The sequence below is a fragment of the Peromyscus maniculatus genome, chromosome 7 (assembly GCF_049852395.1).
Source record: "Peromyscus maniculatus bairdii isolate BWxNUB_F1_BW_parent chromosome 7, HU_Pman_BW_mat_3.1, whole genome shotgun sequence".
Classification (NCBI taxonomy): domain Eukaryota; kingdom Metazoa; phylum Chordata; class Mammalia; order Rodentia; family Cricetidae; genus Peromyscus; species Peromyscus maniculatus.
This window is the reverse complement of record NC_134858.1, coordinates 76,007,880-76,034,171: the sequence shown is the minus strand read 5'-3', so window position 1 is coordinate 76,034,171 and position 26,292 is coordinate 76,007,880. Positions and strand designations below refer to the sequence as shown.

At 38.9% G+C, this 26,292-nt stretch overlaps 1 protein-coding gene across 8 annotated transcripts in view; it reads right to left on the bottom strand.

Annotated features, from left to right (window-relative positions):
* Positions 1–26,292, bottom strand: part of Snx14 (sorting nexin 14) — an 81,084-nt gene that overhangs the window by 28,505 nt on the left and 26,287 nt on the right. For 4 of the 8 annotated variants that reach the window (XM_076575420.1, XM_006983706.4, XM_006983705.4 and 1 more), the window contains exons 2-12: positions 22,702–22,822; positions 20,451–20,527; positions 20,067–20,145; positions 15,947–15,990; positions 13,351–13,438; positions 7,153–7,237; positions 2,965–3,121; positions 1,174–1,249; positions 565–609; positions 379–459; positions 172–286 (exon numbers count right to left, since the gene is read on the bottom strand). In XM_076575420.1, the coding sequence (XP_076431535.1) occupies positions 172–286; positions 379–459; positions 565–609; positions 1,174–1,249; positions 2,965–3,121; positions 7,153–7,237; positions 13,351–13,438; positions 15,947–15,990; positions 20,067–20,145; positions 20,451–20,527; positions 22,702–22,822 (968 nt within the window). Of the gene's footprint in view, positions 1–171; positions 287–378; positions 460–564; positions 610–1,173; positions 1,250–2,964; positions 3,122–7,152; positions 7,238–13,350; positions 13,439–15,946; positions 15,991–20,066; positions 20,146–20,450; positions 20,528–21,155; positions 21,323–22,701; positions 22,823–26,292 lie in introns of those variants that run through there. The other 4 variants (XM_076575423.1, XM_076575421.1, XM_076575424.1 and 1 more) reach the window with 4 other exon arrangements.

The window sequence follows — 26,292 nt, the reverse complement described above, 5'->3', positions numbered from 1 at the left end:
GAAAGATAAGATCATGCCCCACCTGGGAAGGAATAGACAACTGAGAGAAATTCAGTCACTCTTAGAATATCTAGCAGGTGAAATTTAGGCTGGGCACATCAGATCTGCCCTAAATAACAAAGCATTAACAAGCATGAAAACGACACTAGTAAAGTGCAAATGAAGCCTCACCAACAGTCAGACAAAACTGAAGCACGTGCACGGCTCCTTCTTGTTTCAGAAAGTTCATAAACCGAAATAAAAGATCTTGTTGTTCTCTGATTTGCTTCAACTCTAACTTCAGCACCTTGTCACAATATGAGAGGAAGAGTAAGTTAAAGATACATAAATGTATTTTAAAACTTTTATCTCAAAAACGTTAGTGCTGAAAATACTCACAGATGGTTTTTTATTTCTAGGTTCTGCAAATTTCTGCAAGAATGGAACCAAAGGAGAAGCTGGTTCAGTCGCTTTTTCAGGCTTTGAAGAAACAGAATTATCAGCTCAGTAAAATCCACACTGGAGTTGGCATACACAGTCAAAACTGAATGCAGTTACAAGTGTTGCAATATGTTCAATACTCACAGGACTGTCATCTATGAAGATGATAAGCAAGTGATTGACAGTATCCTAATAAAAAGCAATAAACACAGGTCAAAATAATTTCATTGTCAAATTCTGCCAAGAATTCTCAGAACTTTCACATTATCAAGTTCACTAGAAAAATAAACAGCAGAGGCTAAACTTCTGCACATACATATTACAGAGGAACTCCTAAAGAACTCTAATAAATTCTTAACTGTCTAAACATGAGCAAGAGCAATATGCTTTGCCATTTAAATTATACCTGTTTTTCAAAAATCAAACTGAGCCTAAGTCAGAATTGTCCAAGTATCCATCAATGGATAAATGAGCAAAATGTGACACATACATGTAATAGATTATTATTGAGAACTGAAAAAGAAAAGAATTCTAAAACATGTTATACAATTGCCAAGGACTCAAGGGAGAATAAGGAATTATTCTTTATGGGTATAGAATTTATAGGGTTTTGGTTTTGTTAAGACCAAAGTTTTGGAAAGTAATGTTGACAGCTGTTCAAATAAGTACACATTTCATAACAATGTACTATACACATAAAATAGTTAAACAGTAATTCAAGTATATTTTATAATTAAAAAATTTTAATCTTACTGGATCAGCGAGGAAATCCAAAGAAGGAAGAAATACAGAACCAGATAGAATCTCTCTTATAAGTAATGTCAGGGACCTGGAAATAGTAATAATTCTGTATTTAGTGATTTGCATTAGTTCCTCATCTTCAAGCACCTCTGAACTATAACTAAAGACCCTATTAAAGTGAAATTATGGAGCTGGACATGGTGGCCCATGCCTTTCATCCTAGCACTGGGAAGGCAGAGGCAATTAGATCTCTGAGTTCAAACTAGCCTGATCTGTATAGTGACTTCCAGGCTAGCTACAGGGCTATACGGTGAAACCCTGTCTCAAATAAAATGATGGGGCTAAGAATGTAGTTCAGTGGAAGGGGGCTTGTCTGACAGGATTCCTCAGTATCCTCCCCCACCCACCTACCCAATCAACCAAAAATATCAGATTAAAATTCAAAAGGACTCTGCATTTTCAGCAAGTGCCAGGTGATGTTTATGCTGCAGATTTGTTAAAAGTGACTATTGTTCAAATGAAATGAGTACTTTCTTACAAGAAGGACTAGGGAAACATCAGAACACAGTTCCTTCTAGAATCCTTAATATATTTATAAATTCATGTTTACAGGTTGGAGACGTAGTTGAGAGCTGACTAGAATGTACAAGGTCCTGGATTTGATCTCCAATAACATACAGCACAATATTGTTTATGAGCAGTATGTTCAATAGTATGCTCCTAGGACTGAGAATATTTTCATTAGTAATACAAATTAGACTCAAGATTTCTTAAGATGGAGGAGCTCAGTATGATGCCCAGCATGCATTTTCAAGTTTGCACCCTCTCCTCCAGCTTTGGGCACCTACAGTGCTGAGATTACAGGGGCACATCCAGCTAAAGACAGCTTAATCACAGTATTAAAATACCCTACCAACATGTACTTATACATCGTTTAATGGATACGTATTTTCAGGTATACCACTGAGTAGGGCCAGGTGGCTCATACCTACAGTCCTAACACTGGGGGCAAAGCAGACAAGGAACACTCCATAGTGTGGCTCTGTCTCAACAGATGGAAAGAAACAGAAAAGGGGTGGAACAGAATAGAGGGAAGGAGGGGACGAAAGAATAAGCCACAGTTTTTCCCTCTAAGAACTATCAGGCAGCACTCAGGAGGCAGAGGCAGGCAGATCCCTGTGAGTTCGAGGCCAGCCTGGCCTACAGAGTGAGTTCCAGGACAGCCAGGGCTACACAGAGAAACTGTCTTGAAAAACAAAAACAAAAACAAAAAAAAGAACTTTCAAGGTAAGGGCAATGAAGTAACTTATGGGGAAAATCTAAATATACTTCTACCAGAAGAGGAGAGAATGGAGGACAGGACACCTAGTTATTCTTTCCAGCCAGACAGCTTAAACCCCAAACTTAGCTGCAGAGCCTGTTCAGAGTGCTTCTGCCTATAAGAATCATAGTGTGCCTATCTTTTAAAAGAAACATCAAGAAAATAAAGCACAAGGATTTCAAATAAAATTAATATTACTTGTACTTATCTTTGATTTCTAAAAATCAGTTTTTAATAATAAATTCTAAGGCCACACAATGCACTTCAAATACTCAGCACCTAAACTGGCATTTTAAAATCTGACCAATTATTCTCAAGTGAAAAACTATTCATACCATAAGTTCACACCAAGTTTTAGTGACATCCTATTATAATAAAACATAGCAATATATACATATAACATGTTAATGTATGTATTATATATATAATACACACACATACACACACAAATACTACTATGATATTTTCTAGTGCATTTATACCTGCAATCAGTTGCTTTAGGAGGCAAAATATAAGGAAAAAGTAGCTCAGTAAGTTTCCTTAAATACTGTAATTCATCTCTTCGACTTCTCAAAGCCACATGAAGCTCTGGACCATATTCTTCTAATGCAGCTTGTTGTAAATACTCCGTGTTTTTTACTGTAAATAACAATAAAAAACTATTGAATGAGTTAGGATATATTAAATTACTTCATTTCTACTACCATACAGAACATCTAACCTCATTCCTCTCCTAGCCCTGCTCTCTGAATAGAAAGGGGAAAATTTTCAGAAATAAGGCATAAAGGGAGATTTTCTCCTTTGCTGTGAACTTACTGTGGTGGCTGAAATAGGAATCCACCCCTATAGGTTCACTGTTTCCAATGCTTAGTCATTAGGGAATGGCACTACTTGACAGGGACTAGGAGGTGTGGCCTTGTTTGGAGTAGGTGTGGCCTTGCTGGAGGAAGTGTATCACTGGGGGTGGGCTGTTGCTCAAATTTCCAAACGGTCTTTTTAATAAAAAATCCCAGAGCCAGATATTGGGGTAAATACTGAAAGATCAGAGAGACAAAGGAACAAGCCACCTTTTACCTTTAGGACTCCTCAGCCTGAAAAGCTCCAGCCGGAAGGGCTTCTAGCTGAAAGGGACACTTCTGCTGAAAAGCCTTTAGTTCCTGACTCCTCACGCCTTATATACCTTTCTCCACCCAGTCATCACTTCCTGGGATTAAAGGCATGTGTGCTTCCCAGTACTGGGATTAAAGGCGTGTGCCACCACTGCCTGGCTCTGTTTCCTCTCCTAGTCTGAATCAATCTCATGTAGTCCAGGGTGGCTTTGAACTCACAGAGATCCAGATGGATCTCTGCCTCCCGAGTACTAGGATTAAAGATGTGTGCCACCAATGCCTAGCATCTGTGTTTAATCAAGTGGCCTGTTCTGTTCTCTGATCTTCAGACAAATTTTATTAGGGTACACAATATATCACCACAGTGGACTTTGGGGTTTCAGATGCTAAAGCCAGGCCCACAGTCTCTCTTTCTTCCTGCTGCCTGCCCATCCAGATGTAAAACTCTCAGTTACCTCCCCAGCACCATGTCTGTCTGTGTGCCACAATGCTTCCTGCCATAACAATACTGGAACTGTAAGCCAGCCCCAATTAAATGTTTTCCTTTATAAGAATTGTGTTGGCCAGGTGGTGGTGGCGTACACCTTTAATCCCAGCACTCAAGAGTCAGAGGCAGGCAGATCTCTGTGAGTTGGAGTCCAGCCTGGGCTACAGAGTAGTTCCAGAAAAGGTACAAAGCTATACAGAGAAACCCTGTTTCAAAAAACAAAACAAACAAAAAATATGTGTTATCCTGGTGTCTCTTCACAGTGATAGAACACTACTTTGCAATAAATTAATTTTCTGAGTTTATTTCCCTGAGCAAATAACAATTTAAACTCATGATTTCTACATAATATACTAGCAAATGACTTAATTGGGGGGAAACTATAGAAAATGTGTCCTAGTATACACAAGAGTTTAATTTTCAACTATCTTGTTCATTTTCTGTGACAAGAAAAATTACCAAATTCAAAATTCTTTGCTGCTTTTATATCAATATCATCCAGATAGCTACTAGGAGTATGGGAGAAAGTGGCTTCTTCAGGAGGTTTTATATTTTTAGCCAGATCACAGGATACAAGAGGTATAATTGAATAACCAAAAGAAATGAGTTATCACACCTTTGAAAAGACAAAGGAGAGCCTTAACTACTTGTTGCTAATTAAAAAAAAAATCAGCCTGAAACAGATGTGTGATTCCAACTATATGACACTATCAAAAAGAAGTCAAGCCTAGGCCAGGCAATAGTGGCATACGCCTTTAATACTAGCACTCGGGAGGCAGAGCCAGATGGATCTCTGAGAGTTCGAGGACAGCCTGGTCTACAGAGAAAGATCCAGGAAAGGCACCAAAACTACACAGAGAAACCCTGTCTCGAAAAACAAAAAAATAAAAATAAAAATAAAAAAGTCAAGCCTATTGATATTTTTTCCTACCCTTCCCGACAGTAAAGTGTTCTTTACAAAACTGCTACAAAGATGTTCCCTCTTGTGTATTTTTTTGCCAGTGACAAGACAAGGGTTTTGATGTACTTTCTAGTCAGGCATGGTGTATCCACAGTGTATGGAAGGTAAAGGCAAGAGAATCAGAAGTCAACAGCCTTGGTTACATATCAAGTTCAAAGCCAGCCTGAGCTATAGGAGACCCTATCTCAAAATAAACCACCTAAATAAATAAATTAGTAGGTTATATGGATGTAAAATCTTTTAAACTCACTCATTTTAAGAATGTTTTAAAGGTAAAATTATTTTTCTTATGTGCTTGGTACCCACAGAGGCCAGAAGAGTGCACTGAATGCCCTGGGACTGAAGTTACAGATGGCCATGTGTACCATGTGGGTGCTTGGGATTGAACCTGATTTCTCTGGAAGAGTGTTATTAACCACTGAGCCACCTCTCCTGGTAAAATTCTTTTTAAAAAAAAAATTTATTTTTTATTATTTTTGGTTTTTGAGGCAGGGTTTCTCTGTGTAAAAGCTCTAGCTGTTCTGAAGCTGGCTTTGTAGACCAGGCTATCTTCAACTCACAGAGATCCACCTGCCTCTGTCTCCCAAGCACTGGGATTAAAGGCCTGTGCTACCATATCTGGCTATTATTTTTTCATTATGTGTGTATGTATGTGCTTGTGAGTATGTACACATTAATGTAGGTGCCTGCAGAGTCCAGAAGTCCCTGGAACTAAATTACAGGTGGTAAGCCACCGGACATGGGTACTGAGAACTTAACTTGGGTCCTCTACAAAAAAACAAACAAACAAACAAACAAAAAAACCAAACCATGTGCTCCTAATTACTCAGCCACCTATCCAGGCCAAAGGTAAAATTCTTTTTGTTGTTATTGTTTTGAGACAGTATTTCACTCTGCAGCCCTGGCTGCCTATGTAGACCAGACTGGCTTCAAACTCACCGAGATTCTCCCTGCTACCACCTTCAGGATGCTAGAATTAAAAGTGTACACTACCACACCCAGCTCCCAAGGGTAAAATTCTTACCTGATGTAAGAACATGGAACATTTTAAATAGTAAACTAATAGTTTTATTTAATTTAATCTCAAATCTAATTGCAGCACAATTTCCCAAAATGTGCACTAGTTCTATTGAGATTAAGAGGGATGGAAAAGTGGCTCCATGTTCAAATCAGGTCACACTTAAAGCTGTTTCTCCACTGCAGGATTATTCAGAGCTTCTGCTTACAGGGAATTTTTAGAAGTGAATACAAATAGTAATACCAAAAAATATGACCACAATATCTGTTTCTATATAGCCACCTATGCAGAATGGCATTCTGCTCTGCACAATGCATTTCAGAAAGCACTGATGAAGAATACTAAACACAGGAAAATCCCAGTCTCACACAGAAGCAAGTGCAAACTGTTAGAGGGGACATTTTGAACTTGACTTTAGAGCAAGAAAAGTCCTTACTCAAGATTTCCTTCATTCAATCAGAAAATACTTATTTAACACAGGCTTGGTGTAAATCACATCAGCAAAAAGCCTACAGATGCCAAAGCAGAGTTGCTTTAAAAGGGAAGTGGGGTGGGGTGGCTGGAGAGATGGCTCAGAGGTTAAGAGCATTGGCTGCTCTTCCAGAGGACCTGGGTTCAATTCCCAACACCCACATGATAGCTCACAGCTGTCTATAACTCCAGTTCCAGGGATCTGACACCTTCACACCAATACACATAAAAGAAATTAACAGAAGAACTATGATATGGAGAAACAAATATGATACATGGTAGTCATATGTAGGATGAGCTAGAATAGTCTGAAACTGCAAAAGTCATAGAAGTAGGAAAGAGACATGAGCGACAAGAGCAGACCATCATTCAAACTGGTTGTTTGTTTGTTTTTCTTTTTTTCTCCCCCCCTCCTGGGGCTGAGGACCAAACCCAGGGCCTTGTATTTGCTAGGCAAGGGCTCTACCACTGAGCTAAATCCCCAACCCCTGGGTTTTTTGTTTTTTATAAGGCCATTCTTAAAGCATCTGTGAAGAGCAGTAGTAAGGGTGCCAGCACTCACATACTTTTAAATGGAAGCTGATGCATAAACAAAATTACTCAAACTACATAGAGCTGGATTACCTTTCTGTCTCGCTTTAACAATCACTTCTATATGTTTCATTGCCGCCTTTAATAGTTTCTTGGTTATAATAGATGGAATATCCACCTAGAAAAATGAACAAAAAAATAAATAAAACTTAAAAATAATCACTAAGTTGAAATGGTAAGAACACTTTTTTTTAATAATACTAGAACAAAGCTGGAAAGGGCTAGATCTAAGTAGAGTGAAGTGGGATATAATCAATAGCAGAGATTGCACATTTCAAAACTGCTCCCACCACAAAAAAAGAAAAAAAAAAGGAAAGGAAAGGAAAGGAAAGGAAAGGAAAGGAAAGGAAAGGAAAGGAAAGGAAAGGAAAGGAAAGGAAAGGAAAGGAAAGGAAAGGAAAGGAAAGGAAAGGAAAGGAAAGGAAAGGAAAAAAGTTAAGTATCTGAGATTGGGGGGCTGGAGAGATGGCTCAGCGGTTAAGAGCACTGGCTGGTCTTCCAGAGGTCCTGAGTTCAATTCCCAGCAACCACATGGTGGTTCACAACCATCCATAATGAGATCTGGTGCCCTCTTCTGACCTGCAAGCATGCATGTAGGCAGAACTCTGTATACATAATAAAGAAATAAATCTTTAAAAAAAAAAAAAGTATCTGAGATTGTGGACAGGTTAACTAGCTTGTCTTGCTTATTCCACACTGTACTGACATACCCTAACATCATTTGTATCACCAAATACATATACTTTAAACTGTCTATTAAAATAAAAATTTAAACAACAGGGGGCACAAGATTTGAGTGGATATTTCTTCAAAGAAGAGATGCAACAGCAGATAAGCAAATGGAAGGATGCCCAGCATCCCTGGCATTGGGGACATGCAAACCAGTCCCAAAGCATTCGCTCACCCAGGCTGGATAAGCAGAAACAGTGATAAAGAGGGTGTGATGGACATGCCAGCTATCCCAGCAGGGAGAGGCTAAGGTCTACCAGTCTAAGGCCAACCTGGAACATCTAGGGAGAACCTGCCTTAAAAAAGAGTGCAAATCACAAAAGAGAGTGAGAATCATTTTGACAAGGAAGTGAAAGGGGCATGTTCACACTCAGGCATGGCAGTGCAAATGTGCAGCCACTTGGGAACAATGGACGAAACAAAGAGCTTCTGTCTCATCTCACCAAGCAATTCATTCTACTCTTTTTTTTTTTTTTTTTTTTTGGTTTTTCGAGACAGGGTTTCTCTGTGTAGCTTTGCACCCTTTCCTGGATCTCGCTCTGTAGACCAGGCTGGCCTCGAACTCACAGAGATCTGACTGGCTCTGCCTCCCAAGTGCTGGGATTAAAGGCGTGCACCACCACCGCCCAGCTCCTTCTAGTCTTAAACACAGACTCATGACAAATGAAAATACAACTACTAAATATAAATCTTCATGAGACTTAAGTTGAAAATAACCCAATATCCATCAACTGAAAGTGATGAATAAATTATGAAACTGAAGTGCAGATATATGCTACAATATGACAATATAAATGGATCTAGACAACATTATACCAAAAGAATGAAATCAGTCACAAAAAGCCATGCATCAAATGATTCTATTTTCGCCGGGTAGTGGTGGCACACACCTTTAATCCTAGCACTCAGGAAGCAGAGGCAGGCAGACCTCTGTGAGTTCGAGGCCAGCCTGGTCTACAAAGTGAGATCCAGGACAAGCACCAAAACTACACAAAGAAACCCTGTCTACAAAAAAAAAAAAAAAAAAAAAGATTCTATTTTCATCAAATATTCACAGAGACATTGAGACAGGCAGCAAAATGATTGCTGACTAGGTGAGCAGATGGAAGATTATGGCGAACAGGTACAAGGCCTCTTTTTAGATAACAAACATATTCTGAAATTGATTATATGAGTGATGTATGCATAACTCTGAATAGGCTGTGAAAAGCCACTGAATCCTACGCTTTAAATGGATGAATTACATGTTATATATCAATAAAATTGTTATAAAATAAGAGTACATGCTGGGCGGTGGTGGTGCACACATTTAATCTTAGCACTTGGGAGGCAGAGCCAGGCAGATCTCTGTGAGTTCGAAGCCAGCCTGGACTACCAAGTGAGTTCCAGGAAAGGGCACAAAGCTACACAGAGAAACCATGTCTTGGGAAAAAAAAATAGAGTACAGTGGTTAGTGCACATCTATAATCCCAGCACTACAGAGGCTGAGGCAGAAGGATTGCAAGTTTGAAGCCAACTTGGGCTATATAATTAGATCTTGTTTCAAAACAAGGTAAGAAAAAGAAAGAGGAAAAAGGAACATACATGCTCTTGCATGTGCATATAAATACTATACTCCAAGTACAAGGTACTACTGTTTTAGAATCCACTAGGCTAGTTCAAGCCTAACACATCAGTTCTACTAACTAATGACTATTAACTAATTCATCTGAAGAATGATTTATTTAAATGATGTATCATCAACCATCTGATCTCTCTACCTCTCTCCTTTCTTCCCTCTGCAAGTATGTATGCACGCGTGCGTGTGTGTGTGTGTGTGTGTGTGTGTGTGTGTGTGTGTGTGTGTGTACATGTGGAAGCAAGAGGCTCCACCATTTTTGGGTAGGCTCACTGGCCAACAAAAACAAGGATCTCCTGCCCTGCCTCCAGCACTGACCTTCCAGGCATATACAGTGTCAACTAGTTTCAATGTGGGTGTTAGAAATTTGAATTCAGGTCCTCATGTTCACGCAGCAAAAATTATACTCACTGAGCCACCTTCTCAGCCCAATCATCCAGTTTTCTCAATGAACAGTTTTCCACACTTAGTCCATTATGAAACAGTTGTCCCAGAACTATTTTTCAAAACACATGATTAAAATCTATTAACTTTGTTTTAATCCTGAATATTTTAGACATGATGATTGCTTATGCACTGGGGAAGATGAGGCAGGAGAATCTCAAATTTGAAACACAAAATAAAGATCACACACACACAGAAAACTAAATAGAAAGACCAAAGGCAGCATCCACACACCACTACAACCAGTATTAATAGTGGTAGGATATTGTTATATCCTTAAACAGGCTTAATTTGTGAGCTTCATCCCCCTCAATGGGAAATGCCACACATATTATTTCCCAGCATCTTCCATTTGCTATTTCCACTTTAAGCATTACTCTAGAAAGTGATTTTTCACGACTGTGTAGTTAGTTGTATTACAGTTACCCAATAATCAATCATTAGATATCAGTTTTTCATTTTGGTCTTCCTTATTTTAAAACTTACAAATATTCCTTAAGCTACAATAAATCTTTTACTGTGAGTTTTATATACATCTTTGCATATGTCATAAAAATGCAATTTAAAAGCCAGGCATGGTGGTGCACACTTTTTATCGAAGCACTTTGGAGACAGAGGCAAGAGGATCTCTATGAGGCTGAGGCAAGCCTGGTCTACAAAGCAAGTTCCAGGCCAATCAGACCTACATAGTGAAACTTGGCCTCAAAATAAATAAATAAATAAATTTAACGTCACTATAAAGATATATTTTCCTCTTTTTTATTTTTAAATTAAGATATAATTACATTATTTCCTTCTGCCATTTCCTCCCTCTGATCTCTCCTGTGCCTCCCTACCACCCTGGAAACCACAGTTTTTTGGTTTTTTTCTGTTATTGTCACATATATAAAAAAATACCTATATATATATAAATACAAGCTGCTCAGTCCATTTAGTGTTGTGTGTAGATAGATACATAGGTAGATAGATAGATGATAGATAGATAGATAGATAGATAGATAGATAGATAGAGAGATAGATAGAGAGATAGATAGAGAGATAGATAGATATGATTTCAGGCTAACCACTTAGTACTGGATAATCATTTAGGGGATCATCCCTGGGGAAGACTATTTATCCTACCTATCCCTTAATTGCCTGTGTTCTTTGTCTGTGGCTAGGGGCCATGAGATACCCCTCCATCTTAGGATGTCTCTCAGTAGTGTACTTCTTCAGGTCTTATTTCAGCAGCCATATGGTTGAGTTATACAGATAAAGCTTCCTTGTCATTTCTAAGTGACATAATTACACAGGACATGTCTTGGTCCCCTGGCTCTACAATCTTTCTGTGCCTTCTTCCACAATGCTCCCTAAGCCTTAGGTGCAGGAGTTGTGTTGTAGATAGATCAATAATAATATTTTAACTTGCAAATCTAAATATATTTCTTTTAATAAAAAATAGGATTGGTATCACAGGTCTCTAACTCCAGCATGCTAGCGTCTGAGTCGGGAGGACTGCTGAAAGATTGAGGCCAGTCTGGGCTACACACTCAAAACCTTGTTTAAAAAACAAAATAGGCCAGGTGGTGATGATGCACACCTTTAATCCCAGCACTAGGGAGGCAGAGGCAGGCGGATTTCAATGAGTTTGAGTACAGTCTGGTCTACAGAGTTAGTTCCATGACAACCAGGGCTACATAGAAAAACCCTGTCTAAAAAAAAAAAAAAAAAAAAAATGGTAACAAAATCCCAGACGTCTTAAAAGATTACCAACCCCAGCCAGGCATGGTGGCACATACCTGTAATCCTAATATTTGGAAGGCAAAGGCAGAAGGATCTTAAGTCTAAGACCACACCCTAGGTTACATGTAAGTTCAAAGCCAGCCTGAATGCCAGAACAAGGCTCTGTCTCAAAAAATAAACGACTGGGAAATAGACCTCAATTGCAAAGTAAATGGCTAGCGTGAGCAAGGCCTTGTGTTCAATCTCTAGCACTAACAAAAATGTGTATTATTTGAATACTAAAGTTCCCTCAAGTAAGGACACACCAATTTGTGCATGTGTGGAATTCAACTTTTACTCATTTCTTCTTTCAATAACTTCACCTGTTGAACTTTTATCATTTTACTATTCCAAACTTTTTTCATCAATTCAATATTAACTTCCTTTTGAAAATTTCATACATACATAGACTGTATTTATATCCTTCTCTCCCTCTTCCACCTCCTGATTACCCCCAACTACACCCTCACACTTACGACTTTCTTCTGTATTTATTTGTGAATGAGTGTGTGTGTGTGTGTGTGTGTGTGTGTGTGTGTGTGTGTGTGTGTGTGTGTGTGTGCATACACAACCTATGGAGTCTAATTAGTGTTGCCCCTTATTTGCATGTGTTTAGGGATGACCCCTTAGGATTGGTGTCTGGACCCTGAAAAAAAAAAAGAAAAAAACCCAAAACCAAGAAAAAAAAAAAAAGGAAAAAGGAGGAGGAAGAAGAAGAAAGAAGAAAGAAGAAGAAAGAAGAAGAAGAAGAAGAAGAAGAAGAAGAAGAAGAAGAAGAAGAAGAAGAAGAAGAAGAAGAAGAAGAAGAAAGAAAGAAAGAAAGAAAGAAAGAAAGAAAGAAAGAAAGAAAGAAAGAAAGAAAGAAAGAAAGAAAGAAAGAAAGAAAGGGGAAGAGAAGGAGGAGGAGGAACTGGTTCTCCCATGCCTCAGCAGCCACTAACTGTATAGCTCTTCATCTAGGGGTGGGGCCTTGTGAAATGTTCCTCCGTCCATGTTGGCATGTCAATTGGAAGGCATGCCAATTTGAATTTCACATGCTTTGCCTATTTCCCCACAATCAGAATTAGTGGATATTAATCTCCTTTTTCATCTTTCCAATTTGACAGGTAAAAGAACAGTACAGTACCTCACTGCAACTTATATTTGATGTGCAACACCACATTTCCAATTGTTCGCAAGCCATTTTATATTTTTCTTTTGTAAACTCATTCAATCAAGTGGATATATAAACATTTAACATGGTTAAACTTTATTTTGTTAATTAATAGTATATATTTACATTCTATACATTGTTTTTATGTTTAATCCTAGTGAACTGACAAAGCAATAGAGAAGTACTGTTTATAGCCAACAAACTACATACATACATATATATGCAAAACCTAAATAGACAAACTATCACTCAAAAATATTTTAGGAGGTAGATCATAATCACTGCAATTCACATAACTTCTTTTAAATAAAACATGACACTGTTTTCTACAGATGTCTTTTCATTTTAAATTCCACAAATCAAGAAAACCAAGTATCAAAGGAAGCAAAACTGACCAAGGGACCAATAGTGATTAATCAACTTTTAATCTAAGAAATGAAAAATGACGAACAAATATGCATATTATAGGAGAAAAAATAAGATTGTCATGATAATGTCCCAAATTTCTCATTATAATCATATATACCTTGTGAATTCTTCGTACTAAGACAGATGCAAAAAATCGTAAGGTGATTCTCAGTTCATCAACAAAGGATTCATCATCTGTCACATCCCTTCAATTAAGGAGAAAAGCAAAAATTCAGAAGTTCTGAGAAATACAGTTTCATCTTGTTGAAACCAAGAAAATAATTTTCCTTTTAAAAAAATTATTTATGCTATTTTCTCTTTTCAGTTACAAACAATATATTTTGTTGAAGAACAGAGAAAATAGATAAAAAAAAGAAAACAAATCACTCATGATTTTAGCTCAAAATTCTAATCACTATTAACTGTTTCCTTGTATATAAGCACACACAGGCCTTTTTCAAAGACTAAGACCATTTTCTAAGCATCACCAAATAAACTTCAAAGAAAACAAAACTATCAATGATGGAGAAATAATAAGATACAAATTTTAAGTTAGTTTAAAATATTTATAAAGTAGTATAATTCTCAAAAAGGGGGGGTGCTCAAAGAAAGTTAAACTGAAAATTCATTTTTAGGCAAAGACTCAACCATTGAGCTACATCCCCACCCTGCAAACATTCTTAAACTGAAATCCTTACAAATTTCACAGGAAGAGGTACTTTTCATTGTCCTGAAATCTTGTTTTGTTTGTTTTGTTTTGTTTTGTTTTGTTTTGTTTTGTTTTGTTTTGTTTTGTTTTCTGAGACAAGATTTCTCTACATAGCCCCGGCTGTCCTGGAACTCACTATATACACCAGGCTGGCCTTGAACTCTGAGATCTACCTTTGCCTTCCAAGTGCTGAGATTGAAGGCATGCACCACTACACCCGGCTAATTTTCCTAAAATTTGAACGTCCTTACAGGAAGTACAGCATTTTTTTTTTTTAAATAAGAACAAGAAAGACTGATGTGAATAATGGCCAGATCCTGAACTTGGGGATGGAGCTGTGACATCTCTAAGTAGAATATGAAAGACAAATGTGTCAACCATGCCTCCCACTGCCAACTCAGAGGAGCTATTTTAGCATTACTACATGCGCTTTAGAAATACAACCAGATTTTATGTCGGAAAAGTCTCAATTTGGTAATGAAAGAAAGGAAATTTAGAAAGTCTTTAGAAAAAGATTCAGTTTACAAAATGTTTCATCAGTACTGCTGCTGTTTAAATTACAAATACTCCACATTTAAAACATAATCAAATGCAAAAAAAAATTATAGAGCTGGTGAGGCCACTCAGTAGGTGAGGGTACAAGCCACAGGAGGCCACATGGTGGGTAGGAAGAGAGAAGCAACCCAGGCAGGTTGTCCTCGGACCTCTACACTGTATGTGTAGCACACACATGAATAAGCAAGTGTGAAAAAAATTGCATACATTTTCAGAAAAAAATATAGCATATAAACTGTTGTATTAAATTAGTCTTAACATACTGTGGACGAACTCAAATAGTAGGATGTTTTTAATTAGAAAATACAGAAAAACTGAATCAATGCAAAAGTGAGGTATATCATTAGACTGTCAGATTTATATGTTCAAATACAATAAACACACAATGATTAAAGAAACATGCATCAATCAAATGACATTAAATTGGATGCCTGACTCTAAATTAAAATCTCATTTTTCTTTTTATAGCATTAGAATGTTTTCTATGTCCTGCAAGAAACAGCATTCATGTACCTTGTATGCACTAAAAACAAAGTTTCTTGGGGGGGGGGGGGGGGGGACATGATTTTTTTCAGAGAATCTATTAAAATGATCTTTCAATTTGTGTGTGTGTATGTGTGTGTATATATATATGTATGTATGTATGTATGTATTTATGTATGTATATACGTACCTGTCTGTTTATGTATGCAACTGTTTGTGCATGCATGTGTGCACACATGTACATAGAGACCAGAGGTCAACCCTGGCAGTTCCTCAGGCATCATCCCCCTTACTAGGACCTAGTACTCACCAAGCCTAAGCTAGGCTGTCTGACAACCAAGTCCCCGTGATCCCCAGTGAACCTCTGGTCTCTGCATGCTCAGTACTGGAATTACAAGCATTCATGAACCACACCCAGCTTTTTAACTGTGTACTGGGGATAAAACTCAGGGTCCCATACTTGCACGGCAAGCACTTTACCAACTAAGTTATCTCCCCAGCCCCTGTAAAAATTGTATAAGAAAATTTTGTTGTTGTTTGTTGCAGAAGAATTTCCTTATATAGGCCAAGTGGGCCTCAAATTTGTAATTCTCCTGCCTCCCAAGTTCTATGATTAAAGGCTTGCTTCACCATGCCCAGCTCATCAATGATTCTTAATTGGAGCCAATTAAATCTTCCAGGTATTACTGGGTCATTTCTGCAGATCCTTATGGTAGTCAGATTGAAAGAGAGTGTATTACCAGCATTTAATGGGAAATAGGTCAGGAATAGATCAGAGACACAGCTAAATATCCAACAACACACAATGTAGCTCTCCACAATAAAGATTTGGCCTTAACTGTCACTGACATATCCTGGCTTACATGGAAAATACTTCATTAACATGCTTAGTTTAATGCTATTGGCCATATTAGGGGCAGGGGAGGGGGAGAAAGGGATGAAGCTCTTATGAAAAAAAAAAACATACCTGTACCAAGGATAAACAAAGTTTTCCAACACTAATTCAAGAACCTGCACAAGAAAATTTTAAAGAAAAATAATTAACTATAGGGAAATAAACCATACTACTAAATGATATATATTAGCAACAACCAATTTTATTATACCAAATACCTCCCCTTTTTCAGGAGGGGAGGGGTTCAAGACAGGGTTTCTTTGTATAGCCTTGGCTGTCCTAGATTTAGCTCTGTATACTAAGCTGGCCTTGAATGCAGATACCCATCTACCTCTGCCTCCCCAGTGCTGGGAGTAAAGGCTTGTGCCACTGCCCAGCTGACAAAACTTCTTCACAATATATTTATGTCAACTTTACATGGCTATGAGGCTCACTAAGAATTGAAGGGGGAAAAAAACCTTGAAATTATATAATCCAGAAAAGAAGTTTCTATTAGAATGGCACACATATCTTAAATATCTCCATAATCAAAAGTGTTTCAACAAGGGCCATCAAGATGGCTCAGCAGGTAGAAGTACTTACTTGGGTAAGTATGGTGACATGAGTTTGATTCCTAGAATCCATGAAAAGGTGGAAGGAGGGAACTGACTCCAGAAAGTTGTCCTGATATATATATACATACACCATGCATGCAAACCCCACACACACATCATGCACATAATACACCCAATCATACATTTTTAATCTTTTTCAATGAATTGTTCCTGACTGGTTTCACTAAACAAAAAACAAAACTGATCAACCAAAAAAACTAGTACATAAGATTTATACAGAGAATCAAAATCAGGTGTCCCTGATTTTCTCTGAAGGAACAATGGTGACTGAAGGGCATGAAGGGAAATTCTGGGACACTCCTAATGTTTCATTTCTTGCTCTGATGATACTTATGTGGATGCACTCATTTTCTGAAAACTTTAGCTGTATACTTAAAACCAGTAAATAAAATAACAGATCAAAAGACCCCTAGGTTCAGTTAAATATCCCATTTCTTGGGTCTGAGTGGAGCCGCATGTTGTGACTTTAACAAGGAGTCGCAGCGCTGTGCAGCAACTTACAAAAGCAAGAGAGAAGAGGAAGTGATGTGTGTTCGCTAGTTCTATGTCAGCTAGAGACACTATGATTGCGGGGGCGCACGCCTTTAATGTCAGCACTCGGGAGGCAGAGGCAGGCGGATCTCTGTGAGTTCAAGGCCAGCCTGGGCTACATAGTGAGTTCCAGGACAGCCAGGGCTACACAGAGAAATCCTGTCTCGAAAAACTAGGAAGAGAGAGAGAGAGAGAGAGAGAGAGAGAGAGAGAGAGAGAGAGAGAGAGAGAGAGAGAGAGAGAGAGAGAGAGAGAGAAGAGGAGAGGAGAGGAGAGGAGAGAGAGAGAGAGAGAGAGAGAGAGAGAGAGAGAAGAGGAGGAGGAGGAGGAGGAGGAGGAGGAGGAGGAGAAGAAGAAAGGAGGAGAAAAGAAAAGAAAAAAAGAGGAAAGGGGGAAGGGAAAGGGAAAGGGAAAGGGGGAAGGGAAAGGGGAAGGGAAGGGGGAAGGGAAGGGGGAAGGGAAGGGGGAAGGGAAGGGGAGAGGGAAGGGGGAAGAGGGAAGGGGGAAGGGAAGGGGAGAGGGAAGGGGGAAGGGAAGGGGAGAGGGAAGGGGGAAGGGGGAAGGGAAGGGAAGGGAAGGGAAGGGAAGGGGAGAGGGAAGGGGGAAGGGAAGGGGGAAGGGAAGGGGGAAGGGGGAAGGGAAGGGAAGGGAAGGGGGAAGGGAAGGGGGAAGGGAAGGGAAGGGAAGGGAAGGGGGAAGGGAAGGGGGAAGGGAAGGGGGGAGGGGAGGGGAGGGGAGGGGAGGGGAGGGGAGGGGAGGGGAGGGGAAGGGAAGGAAAGAGAGATTGAAAAAAATGATTCAGACAGTGAGGGTGCCAGATATAGATGTATCCAACCGTCTTATTAAATAAGAAACACAGAAACAATGTAAAAGAGAAAACCGAGAGGTCAGAGCTCAGAGCTAAAATCTCACCCTTCCTCCTGCTGTCCCAGCTTCGCGAAAAAGAGACCTACTTCCTGTCGGTTCGTTTTTTTATAGTATGTTGTTCTGCCTTCTCATTGGTTGTAAACCCAAACACATGACTGCCTCATCACTGTCTGAATGTACAGCCCCCTAGGTCTTAAAGGCATATGTCTCCAATGCTGGCTATATCCCTGAACACACAGAGATCTTATGGGATTAAAGGCGTGTGCCACCACCGCCACACTCTTGCTATGGCTCTAATAGCTCTGACCCTGAACACACAGATATCTATGGGATTAAAGGCGTGTGCCACCACCATCATACTCTTGCTATGGCTCTAATAGCTCTGACCCCCAGACAACTTTATTTATTAACATACAATCAAAATAATAATTCAGTACAATTAGATTACCACCACAAGTCTCCCTGCTTCCAAGCTTACTACCCTCTAGCCTCCAGATGCACCAGTGATCTAAAACATGCATTCACCACACACTTCCCTATGAAACCCTCAACGGATTATACCAAACCAAAATACCTGAAAAGCAAAATGGCTGTGCTAATTCTGGAGAGCCTGCATGCCTGCAACCACAGCCACTTCCTTTTCACTTCCTCTACACCCTAAGTCACATCTAAAGCTCTAGTCACACAGTTTGAAAATCATTAGCTTCTAAGTTCAAATAATCTGAAGCCTTCTGATTTCTTTTTCTTGGAGACAGGGTCTCTCTACATATTCCTGGAACTCACTAAGGAGATCACAGAAATATGTCTGCCCCTGCCTCCCAAGTGCTAGGATTAAAGGTACACACCACCATGCCCAGCATGATCCCACTGCCTCAGTCTCCCAAGTGCTGGAATTATAGGAATGAAACACCATGCCTTTTTATTTATTTATTTATTTTCTGAGACAGGGTTTCTCTTTATAGCCTTGGCTGTCCTGGAACTCCTATAGACCAGGCTGCCCTTGATCTCGGAAATCCACCTGCCTCTGCCTCCCAAGTGCTGGGATTAAAGGCATGCACCATCAATGCCCAGCAAAAAAATTTTTTTCACCATGCCTAACTTAATAAGGTGTATCAAGATTAGATTTTCTGATAAAAGTATCAGGAACTTTTCTCTATTGGCATTCAATATTTTTTATTTGGATATATAGTCATGCACCAAATAATATTTCAGCCAACACAAATGGCATATTTAACAGTGGTCTCATAAGACTATAAAAGTTCCCACCTCCTGGGAGTTGGGAGTGGGTATCACAGCTGCTATAGCACATGTCTGCTAGTATGTTCATAGCAGTTCAGGTATAAACAAAACTACTGTGCTGCCAGTTATAACAATCTACGGCACATACAATTATGCATAGTATATAACACTTGATAATAAGTACATTACTGATAATAAATACATTTACTATGTTATTCATACTTTATAATCTATGGCATACTATACTTTATAGTATATGTTTATATAGTTTTATGTTTATGTCTGTGCTACTTAATTTTAACTGTCAACTTCACATAACCTAGAATCACTGGAAAGTCTCAAATAGGAATTATTTAGATCAGGTTGGCCTATCAGCGTGTATATATATAATGAATGTCTTAATGGTTAATCAATGTAGGAAGACCCAGGCCACTATGGACAGCACCATTCCCTAGTCAGGGGCTCCTGAATAGTGTAAGAGGAAAGAGCTAGCTGGAAGCAAGCATGCAAGTGTCCACATGTCTACATCCTGCCCTGACTTTCTCAACAATGGACTGGAACATGAAACTGTAAGCCAAATAAGCCTTTCCTCCCCTCAGCTGTTCTTGTCACGAGAGTTTATCACAGCAACAGAAATTAAATTAGAATAACACTGTACTTTTTATTTTAAAGTTTACTCCTATTTACTGAAATTTTAAAATAAAAGAATTTTCTGTAAAACAATACATATTCCATGTTAGGCCAGGAGCAGCTTCAAATCCCTCACATTTGCACAGCATCAAGAAGCCCTGTGCAATGACTGAAGTTACCATCAGAGTTTGTACAAGCACATTTTGTGATGCTCTCTCTCACGGGGACAAAACTGCCTATGATTTTCAGAACACAGTCCCATCCTTAAATAATACATGCTCACACTTGGCAATGTTAGTTAAATTACTGACCTCTGAGAGAGATGCATCCACCTTGGAAGAAACTTTCAGGTCTAGCCAGGGCTGGTAGTTTTCAAGTAGCAAGGAAGGCCTAAAGTAAATCAAACAACTAAATCATTTATAATAAAATAATAACTTGTAATAAAATGTAATAAAAAGATCAACAAATAAGAACATTTAACTTGGGGGCCAGCAAGGTGGCTCAGCATTAGGTAAAAGCACTTGCTCTAGAAGCTCAATTACTTGAGCTTGATTCTCAGAAGCCAGATAAAGGTGGAATGAGAGAACCGATTTGTACTCCGACCTCCAGACATACAGCATGGCCACACACACACACACACACACACACACACACACACACACACACACCACAACTTAAAAAAAAGTTTAGCTTACCTATGTCGTTTACATTTTACTTTACCACAAACAGCACAGCTATGACCTTGTGGAAATAACTCTTGAAGTCCTAATTGCTAAAAAAGGAAAGAAAAAAAGAGATTGGTCTTTAGTTTCCATAATATCTCTTTTACGAAGAATCAATTTTCAATAGCTTTGCTACCCTCCATGACGGCATTCAAAGAATTTTTTTGTTTGGTGCTTCAAAACTAAAACTATTATTTGTAATAAGTACCTGCTAAAATAACTGCCAGTGGGCACAAAATACCTTATGAACTGTTTTCCCATACCTAAGCTGGGCCTGGGGTGTATGAACCACTCAGTGGTCCAGTAGTAGAGAATTTTCTAGCATACACAGTGGCATAGGTTCAATGCCTATCACCAGAAAGGTAAGAGTGGGAACCAAAAATAAAGGTTCCCTTAGCAGGCATGGTAATACATGCCTATAATTCCAACTCTCAGGAGGCCAAGGATCTAGAATTTAAGGCCCATGAGACCCTGTCTTTAACAATAAACAAACAAACAAATAAATAAATCTATCTTTCACTGTGTCTTCAATTGCAAAAATATAAAGAAAAAAACATTCTTCTCCATTTCTCCCAAAGCTTGGCTTCAATGAGGAGGAAGGCATGTGATAAATCCTAAGGGCCATGACCAAATATGGCCCAGACTTCTGTGTTCCCTCTACAGAGAAATACCACAAACCTCCAATGAGGGACTGTATCAATTTAAAGAGCCATAATCCATGATTCAAAGATAGCCCCTAGGGGTGCGGAGCACAGCTCTGAAGGGCAGCACTGGAATAGTAGGTGCAAAGCCCCCTGCTTTCTCTCCATCGGTGAGGGGGAAAGGGTATCTCACTAAATCCTGACCTGTGGACAGAATTTTAAAAGTCAGAATTTTGCCTTACAGAGGACAGTTAATATACTACTACCACTACTAAATTTCAGAAATACAAATTATTTTGGCTAAGCAAATTGCCTAATTATTTTTTATTTTCTATTGTACACATATTCATTAAGAGATTTACAGGATTGGAGGGTTGGGGTTAGCTCAATGCTAGAACATTTGCTTAGGCACAAGGATCTGAGTTCAATCCTCAGCCTGTGGGAACACACACACACACACACACACACACACACACACACACACACACACACACACACACACAGAGAGAGACTGAAAGAATGAGAATTAAGAGGGTTGGATTATTGTTAAACCCAGAACTCCTTAAATGTCTGTGCTCCAGAACTATCTGAAAAGCTTTTAACAACACTATTTACAGGGCAGTAGCCTAGAAATTTTTAATCAAAATCTGGGGGAAAGGCCCAACAATCCAGATTGTTGATTGTGCCCAAGGGGGGTCTCTTGTACAACCAGCTTTGAAAACCTCTGTTCTAAGCTAACTGCCCTTGTGCTTATCATGTACCCAGGGGACAAGCTGACATTGAGAACTGCAACTTTCTGAGAAGATTGTATTTCCTTTTTACAGTTGTTATTAGAACTGTAAGCCTTACAACTATGACTGAAGATGCAGCTCAGTGGGGAATTACATGCAAGGGCCTGGGTTCAATCTTTTTCTATGGACTTCATGTGTTCCATTATAAAATAATAACAGGTAGATTTTTGAAAATCATTGCTTTAAGACTAAACAGCACCGGGCGGTGGTGGTGCACGCCTTTAATCCCAGAACTGGGAAGGCAGAGCCAGGCGGATCTCTGTGAGTTCGAGGCCAGCCTGGTCTACAAAGTGAGTTCCAGGAGAGGCGCAAAACTACACAGAGAAACCCCATCTCAAAAAAAAAAAAAAAAAAAAAAAAAGACTCAACAGCATGGAGTCACATAAACTGACTTATAAAATTAAAAACCACAGGCTGGAGAGATGGCTCAGAGGTTAAGAGCACCGACTGCTCTTCCAGAGGTCCTGAGATCAATTCCCAGCACCCACATGGTGGCTCACAACTATCTGTAATGAGATCTGGCACCCTCTACATAAATAAATAAAATTAAAAATCACAAGGCTGAAGAAAGGGTTCAGCAGTAAATGTGCCTGCTGTTCTTCCTGAGGACCAGAGTTCAGTTCTCAGTACCCACATTGAGTAGCTCACAACTGCCTGTGACTCTAGCTCCAGAGAATCTAACGATCACTTCTGACCTCTAGGAGTATTCACACTTGTGATGTATGCTCACACAGACATACCATGTACACACATATATTTAAAAAATTTTAACTTAAAAAAACACAATTTTACCTTAGGTTTGTATTTTATTGTGAAGAATATATTTGGTAAGAGAGAATCAGGTCCTAATGAACAGTAGAATGTCACAACTCCAGCAACAAATGACCAGAAGATCATTAAGACATGAAGATACCTTAGAAATAAATAAAAATGATCAGAACCAAAGAAATGTATAACATTAAAAGCGATTCCTTTATTGGTCTACCATATATTTATTAAGTACCTATTAATCAAAATCAATTTTAAATTTTCCAATCAGTTAACTTTCTGTAATATATTTTGTTAGATATAATATAAATAATAGAATTATATTACCAAATATGCATTTTCATTTAAGTATAGGAGGAAATTAAGTTCAACACTTCATAGTTTCATTTCTATGTTAAGTTTAAGTAGTCTGAATTCATTCTTCCAGAATACCTTCTATTCTCACACTCCACCAAAATTATGATGATCATTAAAGTTAATTTTTCCAAGTGCCTACTTTGTGTTAGACAGTATTGGGCTCTGGGGATATAATAGAGTACATCACTACCATGGTCTCTAGTAACACAGAGATCAGTCTGGCAGTGAAAGTTGAATAAATGAGCATAATACAATGTGAACATGTGTTTGGTATTATGAAACAGAACTCAAATGCTATAGAAAAACTTAATGATTAGATAAGGGAAACCCAACAGAGGAAGGTAGGGAAAGGAATTGAGGGACCTGGGAAGAGATAGGGGAATTCAAACTTGACAGCACTGCATGCCTATGGTCTGCTCACAGTTTCCACAAAGTAGAGGCTTAGGACACTTGTTGCTTTTTCATCAGAGGACCCAGGTGCTGTGGGATATCATTCTGTATTCTGTGAATATGTGTTGCTCTGATTCAATGATAAATAAAATGCTGACTGGCCAGTAACCAGGCAGGAAGTATAGGCAGGGTAAGCAGACGAGAAGAAGGCTGGGAAGAGGAAGTCACCAGCCAGACACAGAGGAAGAAAGATGACAAGGTAGAACTGAGAAAAGGTACCAAGCCACATGGCTAAACATAGATAAGAATTATGGGTTAATTTAAGTGTAAGAGCTAGTCAGTAATAAGCCTGAGCTAATTAATATAAACCTCTGAGTGTTTACTTGGGGGATGCAAATGGGAGAGATTTTTCCAATTGCCAGCCGGCCAGGATACAGGAAAACTTCCAACTACACCCAGGATTGAGTCCCAGCACCCAATGGTGGCTTACAACCATCTGTAACTCCAGTTCCAGGGGATCTGATGCCCTCTTCTGGCCTCCACAGGCACCAGACACACAGGCCAAACATTCATATATACAAAGTAAAATGAGTAGATCTAAAATAATTTTTTTAAATGGTCCTAAGGGGAGCCTGAAGAGGCAAGAAGCCAGATTATTTATTGTGTCATAATATAATATACCGTATTAAGGTGTCTCAAAACAGGCATGCTCAGTATGATCTTACAGATACCAATCCCCTCCACAGTTCAAACTTCAATGACCACAGCATGATTATTAATTGTGAATAACTGAATAAATCATAAGCTTTACTGTTAACTCTTCAGTACAAAAACCATAATATAAATAACAGATGTACAAGTGAGCAATTGCATCACCTCTGTTGGCAACTGATTACTCACATACAACAGCAAAACATGCAGTGTGTTACCTCCTTGTTCCCAATGATAACCTTGTATGACACTTTATAAAAATGGATAATTTCACAAGGAAACTGACTCACAAGCATGAAAGTGTGATGGTATTGTTTCCCCCGAAGTATTGTGCACTCTAATAAACTTATCTGATGTCAGAGAACAGAACAGCCACAATATTAAACATAGAGGTTAGGCAGAGGTAGCACACGCCTTTAATCCCAGGAAGTAATGGCAGGAGGCAGAAAAGTATTTAAGGTGTGAGGACCAGGAACTATTGCCTAGTTAAGCTTTTAGGCTTTTGAGCAGCAGTTCAGCTGAGATCCATTCCGGATTAGGACACAGAGGCTTCCAGTTTGAGGAAACAGCATCAGCTGAGGAAGCTGTGGTTTGTTCTGCTTCTCTGATCTTCCAGTGTTCACCCCAGTACCTGGCTCCAGGTTTGTTTTTATTAATAAGACTCTTTAAGATTCATGCTACATCTGGCGCCCAACATTCTTGGTATGAATTCATGAAAAAGCTGCTTGCCTGTGGCCTTCCTTGCAGGCTCCAGCTCAGACCTGAGCTACCCTCAGCCAGTGGTGGTGGAGCACGCTGGTAGGATTTCCTGAAGAAGGGAGAGGCAGGAAGATCCCGAGTTTCAGGCCAGCCTGGGAGGCTTGCTAAGGAGGGATCCGAGCCACAAACGGTGGTGGTGAGACCATGGAGATAGGGGCTGCTGCTCTGAGTTACTGGCTGCTTCTCTTCGTGTTGGTGATGCTGCTATCTGGGATGAAGGGTTTACTACTGCTTGTTCAGAGAAGAACTGTGAGGACCATCATGTTACAAGAAAGCATCGGCAAAAGTCAGTTTGGAAAAGTTTGGCAAGACAAATGGTGGGGAGAAATTGCTGTGATTTTCTCTTCTAGGGAAGAACATTCATGGTTCCAAGAGACAGACATTTATCAGACTGTGATTGCTCCAAACCACAGAGGAGGCACCAAAAAAAAAAAAAAAAAAAAAAAAACCTAAAGGGAACCATGACCATGCCTAACAGCAACTTTGAAATCTTCAAAAGGATGACGGGACCCCACAACGATAACTCCACATGGACTATGGTAAAGCCATTAGGCCGATTAACACCATCAAAAGATCGACTTTGGACTACAAACTACTCAGGACAATTTTGAGATGGTTAGCTGAGATGATCCAGATTCACAGACTACTCGAGCAAGGACTTGAGACAAGCCCTGCATTTTCCCATTATGCAGATACTGGACAAATGATACAATTAACCCTCTCAGGACTTGACAATTAACCCAAAATTTTTCTTTTCAAGATTCCCTAAAGATGCCTTCACCCCAGAAAGCAAGAAGTAATTTTAAGAAAACTATGCCCATATTCCCAAGAGGTGGGGTGGGTGTTTTTTGGTTATTCAATGGCTTATGGATAATTGTCATTGTTTATGATGGTTGGTTACAAGTTGTTAATTGTTAATGGTCAGAAAAAAAAGCTGAACAAGGAGATTAGATTCAGACAAAAGACAATATATATTTGAGGTAGATCATTGAATCTACTCTGAAAAAAACATAAAGAAATAATAGAATAATTGGGTAGATCATTGAATCTATTCTGAAAAGAAAAAGGGGAAGATATAAAAAAATGACAAAAGGTAGATTATTGAATCTATTATGAAAAGAAAAAAGAGAGACTATAGATACAATAAGATAAAAAGGGAGATTATTGAATCTACTTTTAAAAAGGGACTACTTGTTTTAAATAGGATAAGTAATGAAATTTTTTGTCTGAGTTTATCAAATGGTACTGGACTGGACATTGTTAATATATATAATGGAATTTTTGTCTGAATCTGTCAAATGTAAAGGACTAGACATCATTAATGTAATTCTTGACTGTATATATTGTATATACTTATTGGATATAGTTTTTCTTGTATTAGTTATAAGCTTTTTTAAT